The sequence below is a fragment of the Notamacropus eugenii genome, chromosome 2, assembly GCF_028372415.1.
Source record: "Notamacropus eugenii isolate mMacEug1 chromosome 2, mMacEug1.pri_v2, whole genome shotgun sequence".
In the NCBI taxonomy this organism is placed as follows: domain Eukaryota; kingdom Metazoa; phylum Chordata; class Mammalia; order Diprotodontia; family Macropodidae; genus Notamacropus; species Notamacropus eugenii.
Window position 1 is genome coordinate 82,193,783 of NC_092873.1, and position 12,506 is coordinate 82,206,288.

Sequence of the window (12,506 nt, forward strand, 5' to 3'; positions counted from 1 at the left end):
CTGATGGCCATATGAAAATAATCGGTGAAAAAAAATGAAATGATTAGGCAAGGAACAGAGAGAGAGGCCTCCTTGGAGGGAAATTTACACATGAGGAATCTCTCTTTAGATTGTAAAAAGTTACAAAGGATTTCAATGCTACATGATATTATTAAAATAGCATTAAGGTCATTTATTGCCATTTAATTTTTTGGTAGTGTAATTGCCATGTAACTCTAAAACTAAAAGTTCTGTTTTCTTTTAATTCCTAAGACTGCAGGATAATAGTTTTAAAGTTCAAAAGAGCCTTAAAAAACTAGTGGTGGACATAATTTACGACCCAGTTAATCAAGTTACAGAGAATTCAAATTGTTTCCTCAAGTTCACGTAAGTATTAATTAGAAGAATTAACATTTTAAGCCACATTCTATGAGTTCAACAGCAATATTTTTCTGCAAATATGGAGAAAGAAGAAAATGTCATAGTTCCCTTAAAAATTTCCTGATGTCATTTCAACAGCAAGCATTTATTAAATATTTCCTATGGGCCAGGAGTGCTAAGTGCTAGATGTAACTCCTGAATCATAAATGTTTTTTGAAAGAGCTTGAATACCAGAAAAGCAGAAAGAGAACATATATCGTTAAAGGGATGGTTAATAAAGATCTAGAAAATTTAAAAGTGAAAAGAGCCATCATGTCTTCATCAGAATGAGATCATGTCAGATTTATTTATTATTTTCTATTTTTCAATAGACAGGACCAGGAGAACTCTATATCTCTAGTTTATGTAGATGTTAGCAAAGACTTTGATAAAATTTAATTGGTTATTCTTGTAGAAAAGGTATACTGTGGGATCAGCTAATGCATATTTGGATGAATGACTGGATCCAATCTACTTTAATGTCACTTTGGAAATAGGTATACACTCAACTTTGCTTGAAAAGACATCAAAAGCCATCTATTTCTACCGCCTTGTTTTTTCCCCACCTTTGGAGTCTCTAAGTTCTACAGAGTTTTGGTGGATGGAGGCGAGGGAAGCAGAACCAGAGTACAATGAAGCCCCTATGCTGTGAAGGCCTTTCACATGGATAACATTTTTAAATAATTTATTTATTTTCAACGCATAACATTAACTTTCACACGATTTTGAGTTCAAAATTTTCTCCTCATCCCTCCCTGCTCCCCACGCCAGGGCAACATGCACCCCATCTATCCCTTCCTCTAGTCTGTTCTCCCTTTTATTACCCACCCTTCTTCCATCCCCCTTCCCCTCTATTTTCCTTTAGGGAAGAATATATTTCTATATTCCATTGCCTGTATAGCTTAATTTCCAATTGCATGCTAAAACAATTTTTAACATTCATTCTTAAAGCTTTGAGCTTCATGTTCTCTCCCTTACTCCCCACCCTCATTAAGAAAACAAGCAATTCAATATAGGTCATACAATACAAAACACTAACCACATTTCCCTCTGTCTTATCCTGCCCTTCTTTTATTACATTCACTCCTTTGACCTGTCATCCCAAAATGGTGTTTGCTTCTGATGATCCCTTTCCCCAGTTAGCTATCCCTTCTATTAACTTTCTTCTTCTGTCCCCTTCCCCCTTGCCTTCCTGCAGGGTAAAATAGATTTTCAGTACAATAGAGTGTGTGTTATTCCTCCTTAAGCCAAATTCCATGAGAATAAGGCTCAATTATTTCCTTTCATCTCCCTCCTCTTCCCCTCCATTATAAAAGCTCTTTCTTCCCTCTTTTACGTGAGAGGATATGCTGCATTCTACCTCTCCCTTTCTTTTACTCTTAGTACATTCCATTGAACAGTAAATTTTATTTCTTTAAGTATTCTCCCTTCATATTCAGCTCACTCTGTGCCCTTTGTTTATATGTATACACACACACACACACACACATATATATACACACACACACATATCCAAGTACTTATGCATACCTGCACATATATGATATACATATACACACTTATCCATTCCCTCTAACAACTCTAATACTGAAAAAGGTCTCATGAGCTATAAATAACTTCATTCCATGTTAGGAATGTAAACAGTTCAACTTTAATGAGTTCCTTAAGGTTTCTCTTTCCTTTTTACCTTTTCATCTTTCTCTTGATTCTTGTATTTGAAAGTCAAATTTTCTATTCAGCTCTGGTCTTTACAACAAGAATGCTTGAAAGTCTTCTATTTCATTGAAATTCCATTTTTCCCCTGAAGTATTATACTCAGTTTTGTGCATAGGTGATTCTTGAGTTTAATCCCATCTGCTTTGACCTCTGGAATATTGTATTCCAAGCCCTTTGATCCATTCAGGTAGAAGCTGATAAATCCTGTGTTATCCTGATTATATTTCCACAGTCCTTGAATTCTATCTTTCTGGATGCTTAAAATATTTTCTCTGTGACTTAGGAATTCTGGAAATTGGCTACTATATTCCTAGGAGTTTTCCTTTTGGGATCTCTTTCAAGAGGTGATCTGTGAATTCTTTCCATTTCTATTTTACTCTCTGGTTCTAGAATATCAGTGCAGTTTTCTTCGATAATTTCTTGAAAGATGATGTCTTATTTTATTTATTTTTCAACTTATGTATTTGTGGTATTCAACACTCATTTCCACAAGATTTTGAGTTTCAAATTTTGTCCCCATATGTTTTCTTCCCCCATCCCAAAACACTGCACATTTTCATTACCACTTCCCCTAATCAATCCTCCCTTCTATCACATCCCTCCCTTCCCTTATCTCCATCTTCTCTCTTTTCTTGTAGGGAAGGTAGATTTCTATACCCCATTACCTTTGTTACATATTTCCCAGTTACATGCAAAAACAATTTTCAATATTCGTTCCCAAAACTTTCAGTTCCAACTTCTCTCCTTTCCTCCCTCCCCACCCATTCCCACTGAGAAGACAAGCAATTTAATATAGGCTATATACGAGTAGTTTTTCTAAAGACTTCCATAACAGTCACTATGTGGAAGACTATATTTCCCTCCATTCTATCCTGCTCCCCCATTTATTCTATTCTCTCTTTTGACCTTATCCCTCCACAAAAGTGTTTACTTCTAAATACCCCCTCCTCTCATTTGCCCTCCCTTCTATCATCCACGTCCCACCCCATTTATCCCCTTCTCCCCTACTTTGCTGTAGTGTAAGACAAACTTTCGTACCAAATTGAGTGTGTATATTTTTCCCTCCGTAAGATAAAGGTGATGAGAGTAAGCTTCACTTATTCCCTCTCATCTCCTCCTTTTTTCCCTCCTTTGATAAAGTTTTTTTTGCCTTTTTTGTGAGAGATAATTTGCCGCATTCCATTTCTCCCTTTCTACTCCCAATATATTCATCTCTTACCCCTTAATTTTATTGTTTTAGATATCATTCCACCCTATTCAACTCACTCTGTGGCCTCTGTCTGTCTACCTACCTACCTACCTACCTACCTACCTACCTATCTATCTATCTATCTATCTATCTATCTATCTATCTATCTATCTATCTATCCATCCATCCATCCATCCATCCATCCATCCATCCATCCATCTATCTATCTATCTATATCTATATATCAATCTATATCTATGTGTATGTATACACATATATATGTGTATATGTATGTATACACACATATATATATGTGTATGTATATATATATATATATATGTGTGTGTGTGTGTGTATGTATATATGTATGTATATATATATATATATATGTGTGTGTGTGTGTATGTATATATGTATGTATACACACACACATATGTGTGTAGGTGTGGGTAATTCCTCCAACTACCCAAATATTGAGAAAAGTTTCAAGAGTTACAAATATTGTCTTGCTGTACAGGAATGTATACAGTTCAACTTTAGTAAGTCCCTTATGATTTCTCTTTCCTGATAACCTTTTCATGCTTCTCTTGACTCCTGTGCTTGAAAGTCAAATTTTCTCTTCAGCTTTGCTCTTTTCATCAAGAATGTTTGAAAATCCTCTATGTCATTGATTAATCATTTTTCCGTTTATTATACTCAGTTTTGCTGGATAAGTGATTCTTGGTTTTAATCCTAGTTCCTTCGACTTCTGGAATGTCAAATTCCAAGCCCTTTGATCCCTTAATGTAGAAGCTAACAGATCCTGTGTTATCCTGATTGTTTTTCCACAATACTCGAATTCTTTCTTTCTATCTTCTTGCAATATATTCTCCTTGACCTGGGAACTCTGTAATTTGGCAACAATATTCATAGGAATTTTTCTTTTCAGATCTCTTTCAGGAGGTGATGGATGAATTCTTTCAATATTTATTTTACCCACTGGTTCCAGAATATCAGAGCAGATTTCACTGATAATTTCATGAAAGGTGATGTCTTGGCTTTTTTTTGTGTATGACTTTCACGTAGTCCCATAGTTTTTAAATTATCTCTCCTGGATCTATTTTCCAGATCAGTTGTGTTTCCAAAGAGATAGTTCACATTGGCTTCTTTTTTTCATTCTTTTGGTTTTGTTTTGTAATTTTGGGATTTCCCATAAAGTCATTAGCTTCCATGTGCTCCATTGTAATTTTTAAAGGACTATTTCCTTCAGTGATCTTTTAAACTTTATTTTCCCTTTGACCTATTGTGGTTTTTAAAGTATTGCTTTCCTCATTGACTTTTTGAACCTCTTTTGCCATTTGGGTTTATCTATTCTTAAAGATGTTATTTTCTTCAGCATTTTTTGGGTCTCCTTTAGCAAGCTGTTGACTCACTTTTCATGATTTTCTTGCATTGATCACATTTCTGTTCCCAATTTTTCTTCCACCTCTCTTATTTGATTTTCAAGATCCTTTTTCAGCTCTTCCATGGGCTGAGACCACTGCATATGTATTTGGGAGATTTTGGATGTAGAAATCTTTACTTTTATGTCTTCCTCTGTTGGTATGCTTTGTTCTTCCTCTTCAGAAAGGATGGAAGAAAATACCTGTTCACCAAGAATGTAACCTTCTATAGCCTTATTTTTTTCCATTTTGGGGGCATTTTCCCAGCCAGTTACTTGACTTTTGAGTCCTTTGTCAAAGGGATGCTATACTTTAGGGACCTTTGATTTCTAAGTTCTTCCAAGCTGGCACAGTCAAGGGACAGGAATTTATTCCTTTTCTGACCTGCGCTATGATCTGTGAGTAGGATTTCTTATCCAGAGCCTCCACCAACTCCATCAAGGCAGTGCTCTTCCTCCATGCAGCACTGCAATTCAGGACTGAGACCCAGATGAGCTTCTTGATTCCAAAGATCTTTAGGCCAAGGGCTCCAAAAGTGAATGCTGCTGCCATGGTGGATACTGCTGCCTGGGGCCAGGGCTAGGACTGGATCTACTACCTTCTCACTCAGATGAAAGAGCTTTCTCACTGACGTCTGAAGCTGTCTTTGGCGTTTGTGAGTGGAGAAATCTGGAAAACATAGCTACTTCCCGTAATTTCATGCCCTTCAGTCTGCTCCAGTCCTGTCTGTGCTATGGCCAAAGCTGTGCTTAGTTTCTCTCTGAGCCAAGTGCAATAGACCTTTCCTGTCGGACATTCAGGTTGTCTTCAACTGGAAATCTCTTTCACTCTGTCTTTTTTGTGGCTTCTGCCACTCTAGAATTTGTGTGGAATTATTTTTTACAAGTATTTTTTGGGCTATGTGGCTAGAGCTAGAGCAGGTCTGTCTTTCTACTCTGCAATCTTGACTCCGCCCCCCCCCTTTTTCAACTGAGGAAAATGAGACTCAGGGGAGATTAAATGATGGCTACAATGTCTCACAGGCAGTAAGCAACACACCTTTATTATTTATCATTTTTATTAATCACCTGGACAAAACCATGGTTGGTATGCATGGCAAATTTGCGGGTGACAAAAAACTTGGAGGAATAGACAACACACTGGATGACAGGATTAATATTTTTAAAGGATAACTAGAAAAGCTAGAACCTGAAAGCCTAATATAACAAGATAGAATTTAACAATGATAAATGTAAAGTCTTACACTTGGCTTCCAAGCCTCAGTTTCATTAGTGTAAGAAAAAGAGCGGTGATTAGAGAGAAGTCTGAAGAAGAGATCTATTGGCTTTAGTGAACTGTTGCATTTTAGTCAACAGTGTGATGTATAGAAATACTTAATGTGCTTTTTATCTCCATCTGTCAATTAAAATTTATTGATGTATTGTGCCTGGTATTCAGCTAAGTCTAGAGAATCCAAAAAGCAGCAAAAATACTCTCCATCCTCAACAAGCATTTATTTTAATGGAGATGACAATACACATGCAAATTGATATACATACAAGAAATACTGAATAGATGAAAGGAAGTCTAAGAGGGGAATGAACTATTTAGTATACCAGAAAGTATCTCTTTCAGAAGACAAAGATTAGGAGGGAAAATATTAGAGGAATGGAGGTAGCTGGTGGAAAGGAACACTAAGAGCATCACAGAGTCAGGGCAACATAAGCAATAATGCTGTTGTATTATCCTCTGATCAATCTTATTATAAGGTATTATGTCCAGTTTTAAACATAATAGTTTGGGACAGTTGTGAGTAAAATAGTCTAATGGAGGCAGCTGGAATGGTTAAAGTTTTCAAATGTGCATCAGGGAGGGATCTGTTCCAAGAACTAGAGATGTAAAGTTTGAGAAATAATAGATTTATGGGGATGTGGTTACTTTCCTCAAGTATTTGAAAAGTTATTATGTAGAAGCGAAATTGTACTTGATCTATTTGGCACCAAAGGGTAGAATTAGAAGCAATGAGTGCAAATTAAAGTCAAGCAAGTTTAGGCTTAATGTAAAGGAATATTTCTTAATACTTCGAAGTACATCAGAGTAGAATGGGTTTCTAGGAAGCTCATGTGTTTTCTGCTACTAGATTTCTTTAAGGAAATGCTGGGGTGCCCTTGGGGAAAGTCAGCACAATATATGCGAAAGAGCACTAACTAGAGAGTCAAAGAACCAAGAATCAAAATTTTTCCTTGAATTTTTAATACCTTTATGATTTTGGATGGTTACTTTAATTTCACTGTCTCTCAGTGTATTCATCTGTAAAATGGGAGGGTTAATTAAATGATCTCTTAGGTCTCTCCTAGTTCTTGATCTACAATTCTATGTAGAGAAGATTCTCTAGAATCAGTTATCTAAATCATACTGGACTAGCAGCTTATATTCTAATAGAACAATGACATATACCCCTCTAGGTCCAAGGGATAACCATGCAAGTAAATAGAGTAAGCCCAAATTGGGAGTTATATTTTTACGTTTGTCAGATATACTATGAAGAGTATCCATCTTCATATGCAATATGACCTTTGCAAACTCTTTTAACCGTGAGATTTTGCGGTTTTGTGGGAAAGAATCAATTCACTTTTATGAGAATTCTTTAGTTCTCATGACTAAAGTTCATTTAGTCTGTCTTATCATTTTTCAGAAATAATAGTACTTTTGTGAGTTTATTCATTGAGGTTTTTGTTTATTTTAGGAAATTGCTGTGCAAACTGCAAAGTGCTGAATGAATGGTTAATAGTCCATGACTACACTTCCTGTCTTTAGATAAGAAAATGATCAAGATGACTCAAGATGGTCTGGAAATCTAGACATTCAAATAGGTATCATTTTGATTTTCATAGGAACAGGGTTGGGAATAGAGTTATAATATCTTTGGTATAAGGAATTCCCCATGAAGGAAATTATCTCAATCAATACAAGTCAATAACTTCCTTTCATCATATAGAGTTACCTGGAGGAGTGATTCCTTAACTCAGTTGTCTCCTGGAATGATGGCTAAAGAGCCAGTCTTAAGGCCAAGAATATCTGATTCAAGTCCCATATATGATATAAACTAGCTGTATGAACTTAATTTTTGAGAACAGAGAGGTTCAGTGAGGTTCCCAGAATTTAACTGGGATGCTATCCTCTTCCATGCGAGGAAATATCCCTATGATCAAAGTTATGCAATATGATGAAAACCAACGCCACCATTTATTTGGTGGCAGCCAAAAGGATTAGAGACACAGTATCTGATTCTTCAATGTATGTATCCAGATCAGAAAATTGTGTAATGGAGCTTAATTCTCTGACTCACAGATCCTGAACAACACGTATTTGTGGAAAGCCTAACTGTTTATATGAGAGTGGGATGATTTATCACTCTTCATTAGTAACAGTGGGCCATTGAAAATCTTTGGATAGACCATTGTGCAGCTTTGAAGCATGACTTGTGCTCTGTGGAACTGGAAAAGGAATTAGGATTATGAGCTATCATTGATTGTCAAATTACTGTGTTCTTGCACCTCAGGCATGTTGAATCTGTTCCTCGTGGAGCAAATGAATTAATGTCCTGTGCCTTCTAGGGATGGACCTACCCTAACACGTTTTCATGACCATCAGAGATATTTGTCTTCCCCAACAGGTGATGTTTTTCATAGGCTATGGAAAGAAGCAACAATAGCTTCTTAGAAGGATTTATCCTGGTGGGCTTCTCAGACCAACCCCATCTGGAGATGATTCTTTTTGTGGTTGTCCTATTCTTCTATGTCTTGACTATCCTTGGGAACATGACTATCATCTTCCTCTCTGCTCTAGATTCACGACTCCATACCCCAATGTACTTCTTTTTAGCTAACCTATCCTTCCTTGACATGTGCTTCACAACAGGTTCCATCCCACAGATGCTCTACAATCTCTGGGGTCCAGATAAAAGCATCACCTACCTAGGTTGTGCCATTCAACTCTACTTTGTCCTGGCACTGGGTGGGGTAGAGTGTGTCCTTTTAGCTGTTATGTCCTTTGACCGCTATGCTGCTGTATGCAAACCATTGCACTACACTGTCATTATGCACCCAAGACTTTGTGGACAATTGGCCTCAGTAGCATGGTTGAGTGGCTTTGGTAATGCACTTATCATGGTGCCTCAGACTCTTATACTCCCCCGTTGTGGACGTCGGCGGGTGGATCACTTTCTCTGTGAAATGCCAGCACTGATTGGCATGGCCTGTGTGGACACTACGGAACTTGAGGCTTTGGCATTTGCTTTGTCTGTTTTTATTATCCTAGCTCCCCTTATTCTCATCCTCATCTCCTATGGAAATATTGCTTGGGCAGTGCTAAGGATCAAATCAGCTGCTGGGAGGAGAAAGGCTTTTAACACCTGTAGCTCCCATCTCATTGTGGTCTCACTCTTCTATGGGACTATTATCTACATGTACCTCCAGCCAGCCAACACTTACTCCCAGGACCAAGGCAAATTCCTCACCCTTTTCTATACCATTGTCACACCCAGTGTCAATCCACTCATATATACACTGAGGAACAAGGATGTGAAAGAGGCTGTTAAAAAAGTGCTAGAGAAGGACTATGGGACTGACAAGAGCTAATCAAGTTTAGGAATGATCTTCAAGACTAAACTTTAATTCTATCTCAAGAAATAATAACATAAAATAAAATTCAAGAAAAAATGGAATAAATAAATTTGTAAAAATGACAGTGACCCATAACTCTAAAGGGTTTTTCTTCCCTCCTTTTACTGGTTCTGAGATACCTGATCACCACTGGGAAAACACCAGGATTTATCGATGGCTGTGGGTCACCGCCTTCTTTGGTTCATTGAGAATTTTCCTTTAGATATATTCTGAAGGAAAATATACTTAAGTCATTTTTTGGAGGTTCAGAGAGAGGAATAGGAATACAGAGAACTATAATCAACATTTTATCCATCTCCAAGATATATGCTGAAATCCCCTCTTCTTATCCTCTTCCTTCCACAGCTTTCCCTCTCTTTCATGCTGGGACTCTTGTCACTCCAAGAAGGTGTTTATTATTCATGAACAGCTTGGGGCAAGAAGGATTATTGAGATGATTTCTAGGTAGCACTTACGTTTTGACCTTTATTACTTGAAATGTTTCTCTGCTTTCTTCACACTTAAAACAATGATAGTAAAAGACTTCATTGGATTGTTGCAAAGATGACTTGATTAGATAGAAGCAAACGTTCTGAGGTTCCCACTTCAAAAAAGTGCTCTTTCAGTGTTTTCAAACTGTTTCTTAGAGACCGGATATATTTCCATAATATCAAGCCCTGGAATTATGATCCTGAGTTAAAGAAGTCTCTACCTGGAGCTTCCAGTGAAAAGGAAGTTTCCACAACTTCACTAGGTGTAATGGTATAAGCAGGATGTATTCCGAACTCAGCACACATTGCCGTTCTCCACAACTCCCTGGAAATTATGAGGGAATTCAAAGATCATGGTTTAAATGTCTAGATGTTTAATGTTATGTACAAATTATATAACTGTCCTGCAAAACGCAAATGTCCTTATCTCTATACATATGAATCTCCAATGAATGTCAAGTTATGGAATAACAGAACCTCAGATACTGAAAAGGGGCCACATATTTAAACTTCTCCGTAATGTAGAAACTCCCTTGCTCTGGCAAGAAGTTTCCTCTCCTGTATATGAATGCTTTCAATAATTCGATACTACATAAGAGAACTCATTTCATTCCTGGACATGTATAATCATTAGCAATTGCTTCCTTAAAAACCAATATTGTAAGAGTCACTGTAATTAACAGTCTCTCGTCCCAGTTCTTGCTTCTGGTCCCAATGGAAATATTTGTCTGTATGAAAAACCTTCAAAAAGAGAATTAGATCCTTTAAACATTTCCACTCTCCAGACTTCAACACCAAGGCAAATAAACATTGTTGTAATAGCCCCATTAACTTTTATGGGAAGACAAATGTAATGATGCAAACGATTTGAAGTATTCTATGTTTTTTTTGGTAGTAGGAGGGAATCTCAACCTTTGATTTCACCGCTGGTGGGAGCACCTAGTGGAGACCTTCTTCAGCTAATGCAGACTAGCATTTTTTCCCCTGAAATTTAGGGCTCTGAGAATTTAAATGATGATGTCAAGTGGAAAGCTTGAAATTCCAAATTTTCTCCTTTCTCCAAATTTCAGATGATGGCCAATATTTCAAAGAGGTTTTTCTTAATGTCCTCCACTGTGAGAGTATACCCTGCCCCAATTACCTTGCACCTGTATTTGTATATCATTAAATATGACACGTTTGCATCGACTAATAGAATGTAAACTCCTTGAGGACAGAATACTTAACTTTTTTTGTTTTTCTTTTGTATCTCGAATGCCTGTCCCAGTACCTGACCAAGATCATACTAGGAACAGATTCAAGAGTGTTGGATAACTAAACCAGAGCAGTCATTCAGAGAATAGCTTATATAAAGCCACCACTGACTCAGACAAAGTTGTTTCCCAAAACCCTCAGTGATTGGTTAGAAGGCTAATAAATCTATCCAATCCCCTAAAGGTTACTTCATTTCATTGCTTTTTCTTTTTTTCATTTCAGGCCCAGTTTTCAGTCCTGGAGTATTCCCTTTCTTTCTCTCCTTTTTCATTAGTCTACATGAATTTAAATACTTAATATATAAGAGTAACCAAACTAAAAGAAGAGTATAAAAAAAGCAAAGCAAACATGTGACTCACTTAATGTGACCTGTGCGTATGGAGGGAAGTTTGAAAAAACACTGAATAAAGTACTAGATAAGAAAGAAATCACTATCAACTAAGTTGCAATTTGAATATTTTTAATAAATAAACCATGTAGGAAGACAAGGTGATTGCCCTTTTATAATCAACATAAACGATAAATAATGAGCCAGAAAATTTCCCAAGTAGTAGGTGTGGAATGTCTACAGTTATAAATTTTTCTATCCATGTTGAGAAATCTATACCCTTTGACACTATTGATTAATTTCTCTAATCACTGTTTTATGAGGCTATTCTTTCTTCTTTATACTACTTCCTATATGGTCCTTCTTGCTCAGTCTCTTTTGCTGGATAAAATCCATATCTCACTCAGTTACATGCTGAGGTACTCCAAAATTCTATCCTTGACTTCTCTATGTGATCTTATCAAATTCCATGGTTCAAGTAACATCTCTAGAGAAAAGATGACTATCTCTTTCGTGTCAACCCTATTCTCTCCCCTGAGCTCCATTCTAATGTCATCAGCTGTAATTCTAATAAAATTGGGTACATAACAGTGACTTAATAAATGCTTGTTGATCGATCGATTCATTGATCCTCAGCAGAAATTTTATATCATGTCTTACATTCCTTTAGAACAAAAATCAATGAAGGTTTCTTTCCTTATTAGTCTTTTGAATTCACTTTCTTGGAAGTTTTCTTGGAAGGTTTCTTTTTTTTTATTTAACTTTTAACATTTATTTTCACAAAATTTTGGGTTACAAATTTTCTCCCCTTTTATCCCCTCCGCCCCACAAACCCAAGCATTCTAATTGTCCCTGTGACCAATCTGCTCTCTCCTCTATCCTTCCTCCCTGCCCTTGTCTCCGTCTTCTCTTTTGTCCTGTAGGGCCAGATAGCTTTCTTGACCCCTTAACCTATATTTCTTATTTCTCAGTGGTAAGAACATTACATTTGATCCTAACACTTTGAGTTCCAACTTCTTTAGCTCCCTCCCTCCCCACCTCTTCCCTTTGGAAGACAAGCAATTC

At 36.8% G+C, this 12,506-nt stretch overlaps 1 protein-coding gene across 2 annotated transcripts; it reads left to right on the forward strand.

The window, feature by feature from the left end:
- Positions 1–7,021: 7,021 nt before the first annotated feature.
- LOC140523590 (putative olfactory receptor 2W6) lies at positions 7,022–9,344 on the forward strand. Of its 2 annotated transcripts, XM_072638399.1 has the most exons (2): positions 7,022–7,029; positions 8,408–9,344. In XM_072638399.1, the coding sequence occupies exons 1-2, from the start codon at positions 7,022–7,024 to the stop codon at positions 9,342–9,344; spliced, it is 945 nt and encodes a 314-aa protein (XP_072494500.1). The 2 variants fall into 2 exon arrangements, with proteins under 2 accessions (XP_072494500.1, XP_072494499.1); XM_072638398.1 differs by lacking the exon at positions 7,022–7,029 and having other exon boundaries at positions 8,400–9,344.
- Positions 9,345–12,506: the final 3,162 nt, after the last annotated feature.